This window comes from Siphateles boraxobius, unplaced genomic scaffold (genome assembly GCF_051911475.1).
Source record: "Siphateles boraxobius isolate OS27281-9 unplaced genomic scaffold, OSU_SipBor_1 21, whole genome shotgun sequence".
Taxonomy (NCBI): Eukaryota; Metazoa; Chordata; class Actinopteri; order Cypriniformes; family Leuciscidae; genus Siphateles; species Siphateles boraxobius.
The window spans coordinates 669,899-691,027 of NW_027508822.1; the positions used below are offsets into that span (position 1 = coordinate 669,899).

The 21,129-nt window shown below is 41.8% G+C and overlaps 4 protein-coding genes across 5 annotated transcripts in view; 3 read left to right on the forward strand and 1 right to left on the reverse strand.

Annotated features, from left to right (window-relative positions):
* LOC143746091 (uncharacterized) overlaps positions 1 to 21,129 on the forward strand; it is a 606,033-nt gene that overhangs the window by 379,581 nt on the left and 205,323 nt on the right. The gene's annotated exons all lie outside the window — the stretch shown is intronic.
* On the forward strand, positions 760 to 2,740 carry LOC143746042 (uncharacterized). The gene is made up of 3 exons (XM_077237764.1): positions 760 to 1,040; positions 1,127 to 1,435; positions 2,559 to 2,740. The coding sequence occupies exons 1-3, from the start codon at positions 809 to 811 to the stop codon at positions 2,738 to 2,740; spliced, it is 723 nt and encodes a 240-aa protein (XP_077093879.1). The 5' UTR covers positions 760 to 808.
* Positions 2,155 to 20,403, forward strand: LOC143746123 (uncharacterized). 2 transcript variants are annotated; one of them, XM_077237891.1, is made up of 6 exons: positions 2,155 to 2,264; positions 2,559 to 2,870; positions 17,890 to 18,201; positions 18,321 to 18,632; positions 18,793 to 19,095; positions 20,302 to 20,403. In XM_077237891.1, the coding sequence occupies exons 3-5, from the start codon at positions 18,078 to 18,080 to the stop codon at positions 18,909 to 18,911; spliced, it is 555 nt and encodes a 184-aa protein (XP_077094006.1). In that variant the 5' UTR covers positions 2,155 to 2,264; positions 2,559 to 2,870; positions 17,890 to 18,077; the 3' UTR covers positions 18,912 to 19,095; positions 20,302 to 20,403. The 2 variants fall into 2 exon arrangements, with proteins under 2 accessions (XP_077094006.1, XP_077094007.1); XM_077237892.1 differs by lacking the exons at positions 2,155 to 2,264; positions 2,559 to 2,870 and adding an exon at positions 16,200 to 16,472.
* LOC143746095 (uncharacterized) lies at positions 5,848 to 8,541 on the reverse strand. Its single transcript, XM_077237844.1, has 2 exons — positions 8,295 to 8,541; positions 5,848 to 7,295 (listed from the first exon to the last, which is right to left on the reverse strand). The coding sequence occupies exons 1-2, from the start codon at positions 8,326 to 8,328 to the stop codon at positions 6,010 to 6,012; spliced, it is 1,320 nt and encodes a 439-aa protein (XP_077093959.1). The 5' UTR covers positions 8,329 to 8,541; the 3' UTR covers positions 5,848 to 6,009.

Below are 21,129 nucleotides of genomic sequence, written 5' to 3' on the forward strand. Positions count from 1 at the left end.
ACGCACCCCACACCACTACTAAACCTACCCTAACCAACCCATGCGTATCCTATGCACGTAAAAACTCATTTTCGCGTATAAATTACACGATAAACACACTGCGTGCTATAGAGACGCATTTAGTGTGATCGGGTTGGAATATGTTAGCCTTAAGTTTATGAAAAAGTCTCTCACTTCCGCTAAAATGGATCTTGGATTTGTATGACATCACCGCGGACTTCAGTTTCTCATCACATCTTCTGTCCAATCAAATGCTCTGTAGCGTCCGCCCCGTTACGTTACTTGGCTCAAAGTGATACGGTCTGATAGACTTATTGGCAGAGAGGATTGAATCCAACGTATCATCAGCGCTCGCATTCATTTCCTGGTGCTGTCAATCACTTTCAGTCTGTGAGGTAAACTAAACGCTATTGGCTATTTGAAAAGGGGGAGGAGCCATTCAATATGACCCGCCTTAGCTTCCTGTTTCCTGGGAAATTACGTCAACGCATCGGACACAGCTGTGCGTTTTAAGGCACTTCAGTGGGACTTTAAGTATAGAAACTCACTAGTAAGAATTATTTTTTCATTTTTTCTGCACACTCACCTGAACTTATGAGATTTTGTTCATCCAATAAATAACTTTCTATATTTGAAATGTGACTTTTGCCCTGTAATACTTTGCATTTAAAGAATAACTGTGGGATCTGCTTCCTGATGACATTGACGGGATGAATCTTTGAGGAACTGCCCTTGTTCGCAGGTGAAGCAAAGGGGTGATTCTCTTACCTTACACACGAACCTCACTGAAATACACAATGTTAATCTGATGATGTGGATGTATGGAGCTCAAAACGATATTATCGCTAAACTCAACGGAAAAAGTCAGACGTCTTCGTTTAATGACGTTGATGATGGGAGATTCGAAGACAGACTTCAGCTGGACAATCAGACTGGATCTCTCAGCATCAGGGACATCAGGACCAAACACTCTGGAGATTATCAGCTGAAAATCATCAGCACTGAGACCTCATCCAAGACGTTCAGTGTGACCGTCCACAGTGAGTACAGCAAGTCTCAGCATTTATAGAATAATCACAGTGATCAAGCTGTGAAATCTTAAAAACTAGTTCTGTTCGTTCTCCAGATGTGTTTTTTGCTGTGATAACAAACAGTAAAGAGGGAGAATCCGTCACTCTACATACTGGTGTTAATGAATTACAGAAATATGATGTGATTCTGTGGACGTTTGGACCGTTGAGTCCAGACTCTTTCATTGCTGAAATCAACATTACGATCCATAAGATCTCGTACAGTGATGATGTGAGATTCAGACTGGATGATCACACTGGATCTCTGACCATCACAAACACCAGAACCACAGATACAGGAGTTTATGAACTACAGATCACCAACACTAAAGAGACCTTCTACAAGAGATTCAACGTTTTTGTTGGTGAGTAGAGCACATTGCAATAATCCTTCTTGCATTGCAATGTTTTATGCTTTGTTATTAACACTAACAATGATTTGTTCATGTATAGAACATGTGTGAAAACATTTTTATAACATAAAAAAAAGTATATATTCATATATTTTTTCAGTGGGAAATACCTTGAAACTGTTGTCAAGATTTGCATAACAATGTTTAACTTTTAGGCATTTAATCTTCACAATTTTAATGACTTGCAGCTGGGAAAATATGAAGTCAATAAACAATATCAATTCATCACTGTCATAAACACTAAAATAGTGTAATCTAGTGTAATTGTGTCACTACCCAACAAGCAATTTTTAATAGCTAAGTCGTGACGATTTGTAGATATCATAGCTGGTCTATCGGGTCTATAGTTCACCTGACGGTTAAATGACGGCTGTTGCTTGCTGGGTAGTCAGTGTTTGGTTTTTTAACATCAAAACAAGAAATCTATACGACCACCAAAATAATAACTAATCATATTTGAATTAGAGTCATGCTAATGATTAATACATTATAAAGAAAATAATCAACTTTGAAGTGTCATGAAACCCTGCTGATTTAGCTCAAGTCTACCTCACATCAATTAAAAAAACGAATGAACCATTTGAAGGCACTCCGCTTCGGGTCTGGTGGCTCTTTGACTCCACATCCTACATTCTGTCATGATCCGGCCTTCTTGTCCTTGATTTCCCCTAGTCTTGAGGCTGTGTTTGCACACTGATTTGTCTCTGTGCGCTGCTAGTTGTGTCTGCAGTTGTAACCGCTGGTGTGTGTTACTATCGGCACAAGTACTTGTGACTAAAGCGTAAGTATTACAGAGTCAAGTTTCCTACGTGATTCAAGGAGATCATTTACCACCATAAGAGTGAGAAACTGTAACTGTGTGCTTTTCTAAAAGAGATTAAAACTGGACAATTACAAGCTATTAAACAACAAATTTCCGGAGTTTCTTGAAGTTCTGAAATTTAGAGCGGCAAACCACATGAGGTTTATTAGTCAAGTAAACTTAAATTTGTGTCTATTTAATGATTTTACTGGGAGTTATATCAGTTTAATTTCTGAGAAACAAGCTTTTTTATTCTCTGGGTGCAATGAACAGATGAAATGAAGACAAAAGAAGTGACAGAGGGAGATTCTATCACTCTACACACTGGCATAACCAAACTACAGAGATATGATAAAATACTCTGGAGGTTTGGACCTCAAGGCTCTATCATCGCTCAAATTTCTTTAAAGACCAATGAGACTTTACCTGCTGATGACGAGAGATTCAGAGACTGACTGCATCTGAACAGTGAGACTGGAGATCTCACCATCAGAGACGTCAAAATCACACACTATGGAGATTATCAGCTGAAGCTCATCAGCACCAGAGACAACAAATCCAAAAGATTCAGGGTTATTCTCTATGGTGAGTAGCTCAATCTTTCAATGGAAACAAGATTATAAGTGTTGCTACTTTAGCTTTCTTGCTTTTAGTGCAGATTATTGGGGGCCAATCACTGAAGGTGTGTTAGATTACTTTTTAAAGTCAGGATACGGTGTTCGCAGCTCATTTTTACTAATGAGATTTCTAGGTTTACTCTTTCTCTGCCATCGTGTTGTTAATAGAGAGAGGCCCCATAATATTTTGTTGTATTAATATCTGAACAAAGAACAGAGACTCTGCTTTTTAACAAACCGTCCCTTCACAGGTGTTGAGGTGTCCCTTCACAGGTGTTGAGTCGTCCCTTCACAGGTGTTGGGTCGTCCCTTCACAGGTGTTGGGTCGTCTCTTCACAGGTGTTGAGTTGTCTCTTCACAGGTGTTGAGTCGTCTCTTCACAGGTGTTGAGTCGTCTCTTCACAGGTGTTGAGTCGTCTCTTCACAGGTGTTGAGTCGTCTCTTCACAGGTGTTGAGTCGTCTCTTCACAGGTGTTGAGTCACAAGTGTTGAGTCGTCTCTTCACAGGTGTTGAGTCGTCTCTTCACAGGTGTTGAGTCGTCTCTTCACAGGTGTTGAGTCGTCTCTTCACAGGTGTTGAGTCGTCCCTTCGCAGGTGTTGAGTCGTCCCTTCACAGGTGTTGAGTCGTCCCTTCACAGGTGTTGAGTCGTCCCTTCACAGGTGTTGAGTCGTCCCTTCACAGGTGTTGAGTCGTCCCTTCACAGGTGTTGAGTCGTCCCTTCACAGGTGTTGAGTCGTCCCTTCACAGGTGTTGGGTCGTCCCTTCACAGGTGTTGGGTCGTCCCTTCACAGGTGTTGGGTCGTCCCTTCAAAAGTGTCGGGTCATCTCTTCACAGGTGTCGAGTCGTCCCTTCACAGGTGTTGGGTCGTCTCTTCACAGGTGTTGGGTCGTCTCTTCACAGGTGTTGGGTCGTCTCTTCACAGGTGTTGAACCGTCTCTTCACAGGTGTAGTCTCTCCACTTGCCTATTACAGATCAGTGGGAGGGACTAAACCTGAAGAAACTAAACTATTAATCCGCCATCTTGCTTGGAAGACAGCAAGCTAAGCTAACAAGCGCTCAAGGAGTTAGATTTACCATAATGCCTGAATTTACGACACACGATATGGAAGACGAGGATTTTGAAAATCTTTTGCTCAAAACTGATGTTCGTGGCTATTTATACGAGCCACAATATAGCGAAAAGCAGCTGAGGCTGATGGAGGAACAAGAGGCGGCGACGTCGGCTGCGGCAGCGGCCGCCGCAGGAGACCAGCCCGGCGCAGACGAGAAGCCCGGGCTTGCTCGCGCTGTAGCGAATTGGTGGTGCTCGTGCTGTAACTGTGCGCCTATGGACACCGAGCTAGAGTCTGTCTGCTGCAAAGAATCTCTAAAATGCCAATTCCTTCTAGAAGAAATGTCAGAGGCAGACACGGGCATGGAGTGTTGTGTTGTGAACCATCCGAGTTTCGCACCGCATATGGACAGAGGCGTCCTAGATACATATTTCCGCATCCCGAAAATTAACTGGAAACGACAGCCGAAGCCAGCAGGGAGAAATGGACGCCTGACTGTAAAGTAAGTGTTTTACATGTATATATGATTAATCTCCTCAAATATAAACAATATCTTAAAGCATTGTCACGTTATGATTCCCGTTTAAAACGTAACGTCAACAGTGAACTGTTTGTGCAGTAATGCCGCGTTCCAGGCAACCTGTAACCCGTGTTTTTCCAACTCGTAACTGGGAGTACATCATTCCAGGCAACCTGTAACCCGTGTTTTTCCAACCTTATACCCGTGAAAGTGCACTGGAACGGCAGCCAAACCCGTGACATTCCCCCCGCATAGGCGGTGTTCTGGATTAGTGGGAGTGGCTTCTGGAGCTGTTCAAACGCGTTGCATTGTTGGAAATGTGGTTTACCAAACTAATGCGCTATAAAGTTACTTTCTGTCATAACTCGGTCAAAAAGGCACCAAATTTGAAAATTTTGACAGATTTCTAATACATATATGACCCACTTTCAATGAAGATCAAGGTTCCCAGGGGTGAAATGCTCCTTTAACGATGGGTAAAATGCTAATTTAACGATGGGTAAAATGTTCGGCGCTCCATGCGCATGGTCTAAAAGGGTTGTCTCTATTCTCTTAATGGGTAATGTGTGTGTTTTGTCTCTATTCTCTTAATGACCAATGTGTGTGCAGTGGATGCGTGTGTGGCTCGTTATTAGGACACTACTGGTATGTACTCCATTTTTGATTACGTGTGTTTTGATCTGTAATGCTTACATAAATGCAAGAAATACATTCGTTATTAGCTTTTCATTGAAAAGCAGAGCTCTATCGTCGATGCTTGCGGCTTAGACCTTTAAAATGATATATAGTTTGCCTAGATTAATGATATTCTTTCACGTTAAATACATTCATAAACATTAAACTGGTGGGGAAAAAAACACTTCAGTGTGCCGGCGCTCTAATAAAGTTAAAAAAGTGGGGAATCATCAGAAGCAGTCAGGTCCATATGCAGCACTTTATTAAGAAGAGTAGTCGACAGGCAAAAGGTCAGGCACTCACAAATGTAATTAAAGCATTGTTCCTCACCTCATATCTGGTGGATAAACAAGGTAATTTTCTTAAAATTTTCATTAAAACACATTAATACAGTATATTACAGACCTAAATGGACAACTTAAAAAGGGTTTTGTTAAAAACTTTATTTTTTAATGGTAAGGATGACCTTTGCATGGAATTGCCCTCTGGCGTTCCTCCCCAGCTCCACCTGCATAATTTAGGTATCTTGCTACCAGACTCATCATCCAAGCATTATTAGTCCCACTGGGTGGTTTATCTGAGCTCGATTTTAAGCTGCTTCCATAGAAAAACATTTCTATGGACAAAACGCCGTTGAAAATTAATGGTGCATGGTGAGAACAGGAACCATCTTCTTGGAACATGTTGTTGTCATTATTGAACTTTGCACACGGTTAGCCAAGTGTGCTGAGAGTTTAGGGCTGAGAACAGTTTGTAATTGTGCCGTGCCGTACCAGGCTCAAGTGGAAACACAACTGGAACCTTTTCCGGAGGTGGAAAAGCAGCTTTTGTTTCTCAGCACATAAAGATGAACTACTTACCGTGATCTCAGACTGTGTTGATGTGGTTTCTCCACTGCATGGATCTTCATGTGTATCTTCAGGCCACTTTTAATAGTGAAACTCTTTCCACACTGATCACACGTGTGCGGTTTCTCTCTGCTGTGGATCCTCTTGTGTGTTTTCAGAGATGATGAGTGACTGAATCTCTTGACACAGTGTGAACACTTGTAAGGTTTTTCTCCAGTGTGAATTCTCTCATGTCTTTTCAAATTTGCTGACACACTGAATCTCTTATCGCAGTGTGAACACTTGTAAGGTTTTTCTCCAGTGTGGATTCTCTCATGTTTTTTAAGATTTTCTGACACACTGAATCTCTTGTCACAGTGTGAACACTTGTAGGGTTTTTCTCCAGTGTGGATCCTCTCATGTTTTTTCAGAGATGACGACACACTGAATCTCTTGTCACAGTGTGAACACTTGTAAGGTTTTTCTGCAGTGTGGATCATCTCATGTGTTTTCAGATGTGATGACACACTGAATCTCTTGTCGCAGCTTGAACACTTGTAAGGTTTTTCTCCAGTGTGGATCCTCTCATGTTTTTTCAGAGAGGATGACTCACTGCATCTCTTGTCACAGTGTGAACACTTGTAAGGTTTTTCTCCAGTGTGAATTCTCTGGTGCAGTTTTAACTTGTTTGCTGTAGTAAAAGTCTTCTCACACTCAAAGCACATGTACTCTCTCACACCAGTATGTATTTTCTCATGTCTATGTAAATTAGGCAGCACTGAAAAACTCTTTCCACACACAGAACATGAATGTGGCTTCTCCTTCAAGTGAACTGTCAGGTGTCTCTTCAGGTCTGATGCACTAAGAAATGTTTTCCCGCACTGATCACATGTGAACGACTTCTCTCCGGTGTGGATCCTCATGTGTTTCTTAAGGGATGATGATTGACTGAAACTATTCCCACACTGATCACATGTGAACGACTTCTCTCCGGTGTGGATCCTCATGTGTTTCTTAAGGGATGATGATTGACTGAAACTATTCCCACACTGATCACATGAGAACGGCTTCTCTCCTGTATGAACTCTCATGTGAATCTCAAGATTATGTTTGTTTTTGAGACTCTTTCCACACTGAGTGCAGGTGAAAGATTTCTTGGCTCTTCTTTTCTTTAAAAATGTCTGTTTAGTCTTTGAGCGACACAAGGGTTTTCCTCCAGGTTGGACATGATGTTCCTCCTCCACTTCACTCAGTTCTTCACTCTCCTCCTTCACTTCACTCAGTTCTTCTCTCTCCTCCTTCTCTTCACTCAGTTCTTCACTCTCCTCCTTCACTTCTCTCAGTTCTTCTCTCTCCTCCTTCACTTCACTCAGTTCTTCACTCTCCTCCTTCACTTCACTCAGTTCTTCTCTCTCCTCCTTCAATTCACTCAGTTCTTCACTCTCCTCCACTTCCATCGAGTCTGGCATGAAAGAAAAACTCTCATTTTAAAATTTTCTAAATAATCAAAATAATTCAAAGAGAGAAATATGGAGTGAATGGATATTAAAGTTATCCCAGATGTAACAGACAACTGCTATAAAATATAAAAAAAATGTATGTATTTTTATAAATTAATTATACGTCCCTGAAACTTTCCATGAATGAGGTACTCTGATCTTCCAGTTATTTTTTTTAAAAACATCATAGGTGCAAATCCCATGTTTCTGTAGTGATAACTTTTAAATATATTTGATCAATGACACAATTATCTAAGATGATATTAACATTAAAATACACAATACTGCCATATTTTGACACCAACTTTTTAGATTAATATTTAATTATGTTAAAAACTACTAAAACGTTTTAATTAAGGGCCGTTCACACTGAATTTCTTCCATTGACTTCACATGCATGTGAAAGTGGGACACAAGACACAGAAGATCAAGTGAATTTCACTGCGAGAAAGAACACAAATATTTGCAGTAAAGCAGAGTAGATTGTAAAATTTTATATTTTGGAATTATTATTATTTGTTATATGTTTGGAAAAATATGCACAAAATTAAGGCCAAAATTCAGGTAAAATTGTTACAAATTGTAAACCATATATATCAAATAAATGTAAAATAAAACAGTTAAAATATTTAGATTTAGTTTGACCTGATGTTGACAATATCTCAAGCCTCCCTTTACTGACCATTTGTTAACAAAACTGAAACTTTTGCAGCCATTTCATAGTTTAACTATTTATCTAAATGTGATGAAGTGCCTGAATGTTTCTAACATTAATATTCTTCAGCATCATGAATGAATGAAGAATAAACACCAACCTCTTTGTTCTTCAGGATCTTCAGTGTGTTTCATTCTGCAGGTTCTGGATCACTCGTGTTCTCACTGTCCTCTTTAATGAACTCAGTCTTTGCAGATTTCAGCTCTTCCTGATGCTTTCATGCTCGTCTTCACTTGTAGCTGATGGGAATTTACAGCATTTATTGTAGAATTACTGTGGGAGGAGCTTCACTGATGATGTAATTGCTGTGGGAGGAGCTAAACTGATGATGTGATTGCAGTGGGAGGAGCTGATCTTTCCAAAACTAAAATATATAAGTAACTAAGTTTGTTTGTTTTTTGCTCATGGACAACAAAATATAATAATGTAAATTCTTCAATATATATATAATAGTAAGAAAAACAGTTGAAAGCATAAACAGAAATAAACAATGTACACATAGTAACCAACAAATCCCCTCAGTCTGCTGACACCAATGAAATGAGCTTTAAGTGTCAATGTACAGGAGATCTGAAGACATCAGCATAATAAATGAGGTGAAAACAGGAACTATTGTCATGAAATAAAGAGTGTTTTCAGCAGATCTGTTAACATTGATGATCCTCAGACTATCAACACTCATTCAACAAGCCATTCAGGATCATCAGCAGATCATCTCACTTTATTCTGAGTGTTTGCTGTTAGAAACAGTCATATAGATGACAAAAGCCTGTAAAACTGCTCTATTCATACTTTGCAGTCACGTGACTACCATGGATACCTGGCGGGCAACAAACGGGTATTTTCAACGTAGAGTCCTGTAGTTACAGGTCTTTCTAGTAGCTATCAAGTCTGTTAGCGAGCTAGCTGCATAACTATGGACTAGGATTAACTCCAAGGTAGCTAAATTGTGTAAAGCAGACAAGGTTTTTTAAGATTTTCAAGGAATTTTGCCTCTCTCGCCGGCGGCGGTGTGAACGTACAGTTAGCCTAGCTTAGACTCATAACACAAACAGCTGACTCGCCGAACCAGCTGGTGGTGTTGATTGACGAAACTACAGGGTAACTTAAAGACACGATTGATCATACACCCATTGTATTCAAACAAATGTTGAAATTACCTTTGATGGAGTGATGGAATGATCACTGCACAGACGTGTATACAGTGAAGGTTGCTTATCAACCAATCGCACAACAACTATTATCTAACTATATCTGGCATGTCGTTTACACCTCAAAACACCAATTTTTGTATATTAACCCCCTGAGGTCGGATGACGTGCGGGCGCATCAACTCGATGTTTACTAAATCTTTCTATTAATATCTCCACGATTGTGCAACACACATAAATGGTTCTGATTTTGCCGTAATCGATAGATTCTCAGCTTCAACTTCCTTATTCTCGTGAGATCGTACGTGATTCACACAGAGAGCAAGTGTTTGGTTGGTGTTTATGTCATTGTACAGAAAGAAATCTCATGCCCTCAGCTGTCGGAAGCTGGAATTTCAAGTTATTTATTAAAATCATTACTTTACTAAGGACTATGAGACAACAAAACTATTTCAACACCACTTGAACATCGTGACACCTTTTGGGTATACGCTTATTTCACGCAGCCGTTATTTTGAAATCGAAAGCGAGGCTGCCGTGGGAAGAAAACCGGAAGTGTCGCCTTTAAGCATAGGAGAGTCGCGAATGCGATGGCATATTGTTGTGTTTAATGTAGAAATTTGTTATTCTATGTTATTCTATATGATACCGGAGGGTCGTGTCCTGGCTGTGGTTACCCAGGGAGATCAAGGGAGATCCACTTCCAATCCCGAGGCATCAGCCGTACCCGAAAATCTCCTCGGTAAGTGAGGGAGACGGACCTCATGGGAGTCTGCATCAGAATCCTCTGCGACGGAAATAGCCCTGTCTGAGACTGTCCTCCATGCCCCAGTCACAGCTCCTGTTGAGCTTCCCCAACCAGTCACTAGTCCAATGGCATCTGCTCCATGGCCAAGGAGAAAGAAGAGAAGGAGGGGAGTCTCCAATCCTTTGTCTCTGTCTGTTCCAGAGCCCGCTACTGCAAGCGCTGTTCCAGAGCCCGTTACTGCAAGCGCTGATCCCAAACCAGCTGTTGAGAGCGCTGATCCCAAACCAGCTGTTGAGAGCGCTGATCCCAAGTCAGCTGCTGTGAGAGCTGCGGCCGATCAAGCTGCAGAAGCAGTCCTGCATTCGGTATCAGCTCGTCAAAGGATGCCTGTTGTCATTGCCGCTGAGGCTTTATCAAATTATTTGTCAAGTCTTTTCAAGATCCTAGAAGTTCCTTCCAAACCTGTCTGGTCTTCAAGTCCCGAGTCAGCGTCGGAGAGTGCACGGATTGCTGTCCCCGAGTCGGCTGCACGGATTGCTGTTCCCGAGTCGGCTGCACAGACCCCCAGCCCACCCATCCACCCTGGACAATCCCCCATGAACTCTGTGTTTCCTCCACCACCCTTTCCATGTTTATTATTTTTGATTTGTCATCCTAACCCTGTTGTTGTGTTTTCGTGTTTGCCACTACTGTTATTTGTCATGTTTTGGTTTGGTTTGTCTCAATGTCTCAGTCAGTCTTGTCTCGCGTCTGATGTCCTCTTGAGGAGCGTCTGGAAGCAGCTCCTTAAGTGTGGGGTTCTGTCATGATCTGGCCTTCTTGTCCTTGATTTCCCCTAGTCTTGAGGCTGGATCATGACAGAACAGTGTTTTGTGTACAAGCGCATGGTCTGTTGTTTGGGCCATGTGCTTGTCTTGTCTCGTTATGTAACTCCGCCCCCTTGTTAACCCTCGTCTTGTCATTATTGTCTAGTCAGTTTCACCTGTCCTCGATATTAGTGTTCCTTATATAATCCCCTTGTGTTTGCTGTCCTGTGTCGGTTCATTGTTTGACATTGTCATACGTTGTGTGTATCAAGCTGTGAGTAACCTGTTGAGAGTCCTGTCTTCAAGAAGTGTCTGTTCCTGTCGTAGCTGTGAGTTTACTGTCTGAGTATTAGTCTTGTCCTGCCTTGTTTTGCCCCATCGTGGGTTTTGTTTTCTGTTTTTGTCCATTAATAAACCCTGTGAGAATCATTTGCTGTCTGCTATTGGGTTCATCCTTCACCCACATAACACATTCAAATAATTGGATGCAAAGCTAGCCATGGATCATCCCTTACTTATCTAATCATAGTTTTCATGTAAGGTCAGACTTTCAGGACACATTTACACTTATAACTGTCTCTCTCTCTAGCGGTTCCTGAGCCAGGTCTTATCTTATCTCTGATTTGTCTCTGTGCGCTGCTAGTTGTGTCTGCAGTTGTAACCGCTGGTGTGTGTTACTATCGGCGCAAGTACTTGAGACTAAAGCGTAAGTATTACAGAGTCAAGTTTCCTACGTGATTCAAGGAGATCATTTACCACCATAAGAGTGAGAAACTGTAACTGTGTGCTTTTCTAAAAGAGATTAAAACTGGACAATTACAAGCTATTAAACAACAAATTTCCGGAGTTTCTTGAAGTTCTGAAATTTAGAGCGGCAAACCACATGAGGTTTATTAGTCAAGTAAACTTAAATTTGTGTCTATTTACTGATTTTACTGGGAGTTATATCAGTTTGATTTCTGAGAAACAAGCTTTTTATTCTCTGGGTGCAATGAACAGATGAAATGAAGACAAAAGAAGTGACGGAGGGAGATACATGGAATACATGTTCGCTTTTTGCGCATGCGCGTGCGATCTGTGTTTGTGTTTTGAGCTCCGTCGAATTGATTCATTAATCCCTGATTTTCTTCTTTACCACTCATTTATAAACAAGCACTTTCTATTTTTATATCATGTGAACTTATCCTCTACACTATTCCTTATAAAAAACAATCGGATTGCTTTGATATCGCTACTTAGATCCAACTTTCCGAATCTCGGCTACTAGCCTTTAGCCCGCTAGCATTTCACGCGTGGCCTCGCGCCTATCGACCCTCTCATTTTACACCCGTTTGACTGAAAGGATACGGGTTATATCCATCATTTCAGTCCTAAATTAGTAGTGATATTGGTAGTATCACTACTAATTTACTGTTCATCTGTTATAATGGCGAACATATCGGATGTGTGTCTAACGTTACCTCTGAGTGCAGGTGAGGACACATTCGAGCTGGTTTCGGTACGATTGGAGCTGGAGTCGGTGGAGAAACAGATCCGCGTTCTGCTGGTGAAGCAAGCCGAGCTGCGAGATCGGCGATCAACGCTTGAAACATCACGCGCCGATGCTCACAAGTCAGTGGTTAGTAACTTTTTGACTCCGACTTCGTCTACTCCGTGCGTTTCTCTGCCCAGGAGGACGCGATCATCTCTGCCTTCATTCACTCCGGCACCGAGGCAACACCATGGACCCTGGGTGATCCCACAGCGGAAGACACGAGCCAGGACCAGACCAAGGACTTCCCCGCCCCTCCCGGTCTTCGAGATCTCCACCCGGAACCGCTTCTCCCCTCTTCGCGAGCCGGAACGTGACGCCGCCGTGATCATCGGCACTTCCATGGTCCGTCATGTCCGTGCTACCTCAGGTAAGCGTAAGGTGCGCACTCACTGCTTTCCTGGTGCTCGTGTTCTTGATGTCGCTGCACAGATTCCCGAGATCCTGAACGGTGACGAGCGCGTCGGAGCTGTGGTCCTACACGCGGGGACGAACGGCATCAGGCTGCGGCAGACGGAGGTTCTGAAGAAGGACTACAGAAGCCTGATCGAGACGGTTCGCAGCACATCGCCTGAAGCAACGATCATCGTGTCTGGACCGCTTCCCACGTACCGACTAGGACAAGAAAGGTTCAGTAGATCATTTGCTCTAAATGAATGGTTAATGTCATGGTGTAATGAACAGAAACTGCTCTTTGTAAATAATTGGAATCTGTTCTGGGAGCGACCTAGGCTCTACCGTGCTGATGGCCTGCACCCCAGCAGAATCGGAGCGGCTGTTCTGTCGGACAACATCTCCAAGACGTTACACACCATATGACTAGTAAGTCAAAGTCCAAATCACAGTCTTTGCTGTCCCAACTTAATTGATATAAGTAGTGTAGAACATTATATAGAAACTGTGTCTATTCCTCGCTTAGTGAGGCCAAACAATAAATCTAGTGTAGGATCTAGCAAAAATCTTATTGTAATTAAACCAGAAAATCTAAATATCAGTGAACAAAAACAATTTCTAAAGCTAGGTCTTCTAAACATTAGATCGCTCACACCTAAGACGGTTATTGTAAATGAAATGGTCACAGATAATAGTTTCAATGTACTTTGCCTTACTGAAACCTGGCTTAAACCAAATGATTATTTCGGTCTAAATGAGTCTACTCCACCAGGATACTGTTATAAGCATGAGCCCCGTCTGATCGGTCGTGGCGGCGGTGTTGCAACAATCTATAGAGATATTCTTAATGTTACTCAGAAAACAGGTCACAGGTTTAATTCGTTTGAAGTACTTGTGCTAAATGTTACGCTCTTAGATGCAAGAAACAAATCCATATTATCTCTAGCCTTGGCTACCCTATATAGACCTCCAGGGCCCTATGCTGACTTCCTAAAAGAGTTTGCATACTTTCTCTCAGATCTATTGGTCAATGTCGATAAAGCAATAATTGTTGGAGACTTTAACATACACGTAGATAATACAAATGATGCGTTAGGGACTGCGTTTACAGATTTATTAAACTCCTTTGGGGTCACGCAAAACGTCAGTGGTCCCACTCATCGTCTAAATCATACACTAGATTTAATTATATCATATGGAACCAATCCAACTGATATAAATATTGTACCGCAAAGTGATGATCTCACTGATCATTACATGGTAACTTGTATAATACGTACTGCTTAAATTTGTCATGTTGCGCCACGTTATAGACCAGGCAGAACAATCCTTCCAACCACTATAGATAGATTCTCAAATAGCTTACCTGATCTATCTCAGCTGCTCAGTGAACCCAAACAAACAGATGAACTAGAGGAAATGACTAGCAGTTTGAGCACCATGTTCTCTAGTACACTAGATATTGTTGCACCAATTAGATTAAAAAAGGTTAGAGAGAAAACTAAAGCACCATGGTACAACTGTGCTACGCATGCAATCAAGAGAGAAACTCGTAACTTAGAGCGTAAATGGAAACAAACTAATTTAGAGGTCTTTAGAATCGCGTGGAAAGACAGTATGTCACGTTATAAAAAGGCTCTAAAAGCAGCCAGGGCTGAGCATCTCCGCAAACTAATAGAAAATAACCAAAATAATCCAAGGTTTTTATTCAACACCGTGGCTAGACTAACAAATAAACAAACATCACCAGAGCAAAATATTCCGTTACAGTATAGTAGTAATGATTTTATGAATTACTTCAATGAGAAAATAGAAAGCATCCGAAACACAATTGTAAATATACAATCCTCTATGATGTCTTATGATTCAGCCTCAATTATGGCCCCTCTAGAACAACTACACCGCTTTACAACTATAGGACAGGAAGAGCTAAATAAACTTATCATTGCATCTAAACCAACAACATGTTTATTAGATCCAATACCCACTAAACTACTGAAAGAAGTGTTACCTGTAGTCGAAGAGCCTCTTCTTAATATTATTCACTCGTCTTTATTTTTAGGTCATGTTCCAAAAATATTCAAGCTGGCAGTAATAAAACCTCTCATTAAGAAACCGCAATTAGATCCAAATAACTTAGCAAATTACAGACCCATCTCAAATCTTCCATTTATGTCTAAAATACTAGAAAAAATTGTGTCCGCTCAATTGTGCTCTTTCTTACAAGAAAATGATATCTATGAAAAATTCCAGTCGGGATTCAGACCGCATCATAGCACAGAAACTGCGCTAGTTAAAATTACAAATGATTTACTTTTAGCTTCTGACCAAGGCTGTATCTCAATACTAGTTCTACTCGATCTTAGTGCTGCGTTCGATACTATCGATCATAAAATACTCTTGGATCGACTACAAAACTACACTGGTGTTCAGGGACAGGCATTAAGCTGGTTTAGATCGTACTTATCAGACCGTTACCATTTTGTCTGTTTAAATGGGGAAAAATCAAAGATAACGTCAGTAGACTATGGAGTGCCGCAAGGATCGATGTTAGGCCCTCTGCTATTCTCAATATATATGCTGCCACTTGGTAATATTATAAGAAAACAAAATGCAGCTGCTAGAGTTCTTACTAGATCAAGAAAATATGATCATATAACACCTATTTTATCATCTCTACACTGGTTTCCTATTAAGTTACGTATCAATTACAAAGTATTCCTACTGACCTATAAAGCCCTAAATGGTTTAGCTCCTGTGTATTTAACAGACCTTCTATCGCCATACAATCCATCGCGCTCTTTAAGATCACTAAATTCGAGGCTTCTGGTCATTCCTAGGATATCTAAGTCCACTAAAGGAGGGAGGGCGTTCTCGCATTTAGCTCCTAAACTCTGGAATAGCCTTCCTGATATTGTACGAGACTCAGACTCGCTGTCCCAGTTTAAAACTAGATTAAAGACGCATCTCTTTAACCAAGCATTCACTTAATGCTTAACCTTTGATACTACTGCTGAATCAGTTCGAATGCATTAACATTATGAACATCAGCTATGCTAATTATTTCCCATCTGCCTTTCTGCTGTTATCTCGGGACGCTAGTCCCGAGGTAAATAGCGTTCGTCAGCTCCAGTTTGTATCCAGCCTCTCACGGAGACTTCAGATGCCCCAACGCCTGTGAAGAGACGACTCGACGCCTGTGAAGAGACGACTCAAAGCCTGCGATATGTTATGCCATAAATTAATACTTGATTAACTAACTGTATTTTTCTATGTACATTTCCGAAATGCAATTTCTGTAAAGCTGCTTTGAGACAATGTGTATTGTGAAAAGCGCTATACAAATAAATTTGAATTGAATTCAATTGAATTCTATCACTCTACACACTGGCATAACCAAACTACAGAGATATGATAAAATACTCTGGAGGTTTGGACCTCAAGGCTCTATCATCGCTCAAATTTCTTTAAAGACCAATGAGACTTTATCCTGCTGATGACGAGAGATTCAGAGACTGACTGCATCTGAACAGTGAGACTGGAGATCTCACCATCAGAGACGTCAAAATCACACACTCGGGAGATTATCAGCTGAAGCTCTTCAGCACCAGAGAGACCAAATCCAAAAGATTCAGGGTTATTCTCTATGGTGAGTAGCTCAATCTTTCAATTGAAACAAGATTATAAGTGTTGCTACTTTAGCTTTCTTGCTTTTGGTGCAGATTATTGGGGGCCAATCACTGAAGGTGTGTTAGATTACTTTTTAAAGTCAGGATACGGTGTTCGCAGCTCATTTTTACTAATGAGATTTCTAGGTTTACTCTTACCTCTGCCATCGTGTTGTTAATAGAGAGAGGCCCCCATAATATTTTGTTGTATTAATATCTGAACAAAGAACAGAGACTCTGCTTTTTAACAAACCGTCCCTTCACAGGTGTTGGGTCGTCTCTTCACAGGTGTTGAGTCGTCCCTTCACAGGTGTTGAGTCGTCCCTTCACAGGTGTTGAGTCGTCCCTTCACAGGTGTTGGGTCGTCCCTTCACAGGTGTTGGGTCGTCCCTTCACAGGTGTTGGGTCGTTTCTTTACAGGTGTTGAGTTGTCTCTTCACAGGTGTTGAGTCGTTGAGTCGTCTCTTCACAGGTGTTGAGTCTTCTCTTCACAGGTGTTGAGTCGTCCCTTCACAGGTGTTGAGTCGTCCCTTCACAGGTGAGTCGTCCCTTCACAGGTGAGTCGTCCCTTCACAGGTGAGTCGTCCCTTCACAGGTGAGTCGTCCCTTCACAGGTGTTGGGTCGTCCCTTCACAGGTGTTGAGTCGTCCCTTCACAAGTGTCGGGTCATCTCTTCAAAAGTGTCGGGTCGTCCCTTCACAGGTGTTGAGACGTCGTCTCTTCACAGGTGTTGGGTCGTCTCTTCACAGGTGTTGGGTCGTCTCTTCACAGTTAATGAACCGTCTCTTCACAGGTGTTGGGTCGTCTCTTCACAGGGGTTGAGTCGTCCCTTCACAGGCGTTGAGTCGTCCCTTCACAGGCGTTGAGTCGTCCCTTCACAGGCGTTGAGTCGTCCCTTCACAGGCGTTGAGTCGTCTCTTCACAGGCGTCGAGTCGTCTCTTCACAGGCGTCGAGTCGTCTCTTCACAGGCGTCGAGTCGTCTCTTCACAGGCGTCGGGTCGTGTTGAACCGTCTCTCCACAGGCGTCGGGTCGTGTTGAACCGTCTCTTCACAGGCGTCGGATCGTGTTGAACCGTCTCTTCACAGGCGTCGGGTCGTGTTGAACCGTCTCTTCACAGGCGTCGGGTCGTGTTGAACCGTCTCTTCACAGGCGTCGGGTCGTGTTGAACCGTCTCTTCACAGGCGTCGGGTCGTGTTGAACCGTCTCTTCACAGGCGTCGGGTCGTCTCTTCACAGGCGTCGGGTCGTCTCTTCACAGGCGTCGGGTCGTCTCTTCACAGGTGTTGGTGCTGGATCTTTGTAAAGATCATCAATTATCAACTTAGTTCCATTTCCACCATCTCACTCTTATTTGTTCTCATGTTCACTTTTCTTCATGTTTTTGAGTGCTCATGCAGTGGATTCACTACGATTCTCAGAGGGAGAAAAGTTCACTCTAGATAGCCGTGTAAGTGAACTACAGAGGGATGATCAGGTGCTCTGGGGGTTTGGATCTGAAGACACCATTATAGCTCAAAGAGATGGAGACACCAATCAGCTCTCATATAATGATGTTGATGACGGTAGATTCGGATGCAGACTGGAGATGGATGATCAGACTGGATCTCTCAAAATCACGAACACCAGAAGCACAGACTCTGGAGTTTATCACCTACAAATCAGCAGCAGAAATAATGTCTTGTATATGAAGTTTAGAGTTACAGTATGGTGTAAGTAGCTTGAGTTTTAATGAAATTATGATGTTAATACCCCTTATATTCAGTATTCAGTGAACCCGCATGCTATTATGATCATATTTTTCTGTTGCATGTTTTGGCGTGACATGAAGTGGATACACTAAAAGTGACAGCGGGAGAATCTGTCACTCTAAACACTGATATTCCTGAACTAGAGGAAGACAGTAAGATCCTGTGGACACATGGAGATAATGACACCTGCATTGCTGAAATCAACAGAGCCACCAGTAAGATCTCAGTGTACCGTGGTAATGATGTGAGATTCAGAGACAGGCTTCAGCTGGATTATCAGACCGGATCTCTGACCATCTGGAACATCAGCATGGCACATTCTGATGTTTATAAACTACAGATCAGCAGCCGCACAGGGAACCGATGCAAGAGATTCGTAATTGTTGCAGACGGTCAGTATCTTATCTTTTAACGTAATAATAATTTGTTTAGATTTACAAAACTACAATTAATGGATGCTTTGAAATGAACTAACCCTTGAAGGGTTATCTAAATGTGTTTCACTTGATCTTATGAGCACATTTCTCTTCTGTATGGTTGTGTGACATGAAGAAATCAAAGTGCGAGTGATGGAGGGAGATCGTGCCGAACTAAACACTGATGTTCATGAACTACTGAGTGATGCTCTGATACTCTGGATGTTTTGGCCCCGAAGACAATCTTATAGCTAAAGCTGATATGGAGAACAATAAAATGTCAACATATGATGGTGTTAATGGCAGATTCAGGGACAGACTTGAGCTGGACCGTCAGACTGGATCACAAACATCACAAACACTGACTGTGGACTTTATAAACTCAAGATCATTAGCAGCAGCGAGACCAAATACAAGCGATTCAAAGTCACTATTCGTAGTGTAGCACAAGTTATTGATTATTATTATGATCTTATTTAGATAAGATATCTGTGTAGATGCTATAAAAGGCACACAGCTTTCCAGTAGTTAAATTTAAAATTTGCAAGTAATAAATGCCTTAGTTAAAATGTTTAGTAAAAATCAGTGCTCGAAGTGGGGCGGTACTCATCGGTACGCAGTACCGGCACTTCTACATTTTACTCTTAAACGTACCTGCACTTTTTCTTGCGTACCACTACTTCTCGCATGTAATCGGTACTCGTCCACTGACAGAAAAAGCATCAGTGTCAAGCCCGTTTCACATATACTCCATTTGCAGTGCGTATGCGGTGCGTATGTTTTCCGCACCTGTGTTAACAGGTTAGAGCTTTCACACTCTGCACGCAGATGAGCTCCGGCGATCCGTTCCAGGAGCGGTGTGTATACAGCAGTGCAGCGATCGTTTCCACACAGAGTCTATTTCTGCTGCGCTGCACGTGCTGAATTAAAGTTACAGCGCATGGTTTGTGGTCAAAATGAACACAGATTGACATGAAAATATAATAATCTTACCATAAATGCATTTAATTAAATAAAATGTAGTAATCTCAGCATAAATGCATTTTTGGACTTGTACACTTGGAGGAGTTCCGTTTTCACACACACACACACACACACACACACACACACACACACACACACACACACACACACACACACACACACACACACACACACACACACACACACACACACACACACACACACACACACACAAACAAAAACACAAACACAAACACATGCACTCACACACACACGACTTGTTTAAATACATTTATGTTGAATAACAATAAATTGTTGTTGTACCAGCAATATCTCCAAGTTTTGTTTTTCACAGTAGAAACCTCAAATGTCATGATTTGCCAATGCAAGGGAGTACCGGCACCTTTTTTTCCCCACTTCAAGCACTGGTAAAAATTATATAATAAAAATGATTCAGTTTAAAGTTAGAAGTCCTACATTCATGCCCCAGTATTAAAAAGCAAACACATATAAACACCCTTTATTAAAAAGACTTATATTTGACTAAAATGTTTCTTTTGATGACATTTACACTCTGTATGGCAGTGTATGGTACATAAACAGTAACACACTCTATGCAGTTGTAACATCAACAGTCATTACAGTCTTTTCACCATCTGTGATTCTTTCTGTTTTCTTACAGGGAACAGAGGGACAGAGATCAACAGAGAAGATGCTGAGGGATCCCTTCAGAGAGAAGACTCAGAGGGAATACACTTGCTTCCAATGAACAGCAGCTGTAGTGTTTGACAGATTAATCTTATTCCCATTTAAAATGAATCAAAAAATGTTTTTATTGTATAAACCACTAACATCCACCCCAAAACAGACACTTAAGCCCTATTTTAACAGTCTATGCTCATGGTCTAAAGCGCAGGGCGCTTAAAGGGTCACTTCACCCATTTGCATTAAGTGCGCCTATGGACACCGAGCTAGAGTCTGTCTGCTGCAAAGAATCTCTAAAATGCCAATTCCTTCTAGAAGAAATGTCAGAGGCAGACACGGACATGGAGTGTTGTGTTGTGAACCATCCGAGTTTCGCACCGCATATGGACAGAGGCGTCCTAGATACATATTTCCGCATCCCGAAAATTAACTGGAAACGACAGCCGAAGCCAGCAGGGAGAAATGGACGCCTGACTGTAAAGTAAGTGTTTTACATGTATATATGATTAATCTCGTCAAATATAAACAATATCTTAAAGCATTGTCACGTTATGATTCCCGTTTAAAACGTAACGTCAACAGTGAACTGTTTGTGCAGTAATGCCGCGTTCCAGGCAACCTGTAACCCGTGTTTTTCCAACTCGTAACTGGGAGTACATCGTTCCAGGCAACCTGTAACCCGTGTTTTTCCAACCTTATACCCGTGAAAGTGCACTGGAACGGCAGTCAAACCCGTGACATTCCCCCCGCATAGGCGGTGTTCTGGATTAGTGGGAGTGGCTTCTGGAGCTGTTCAAACGCGTTG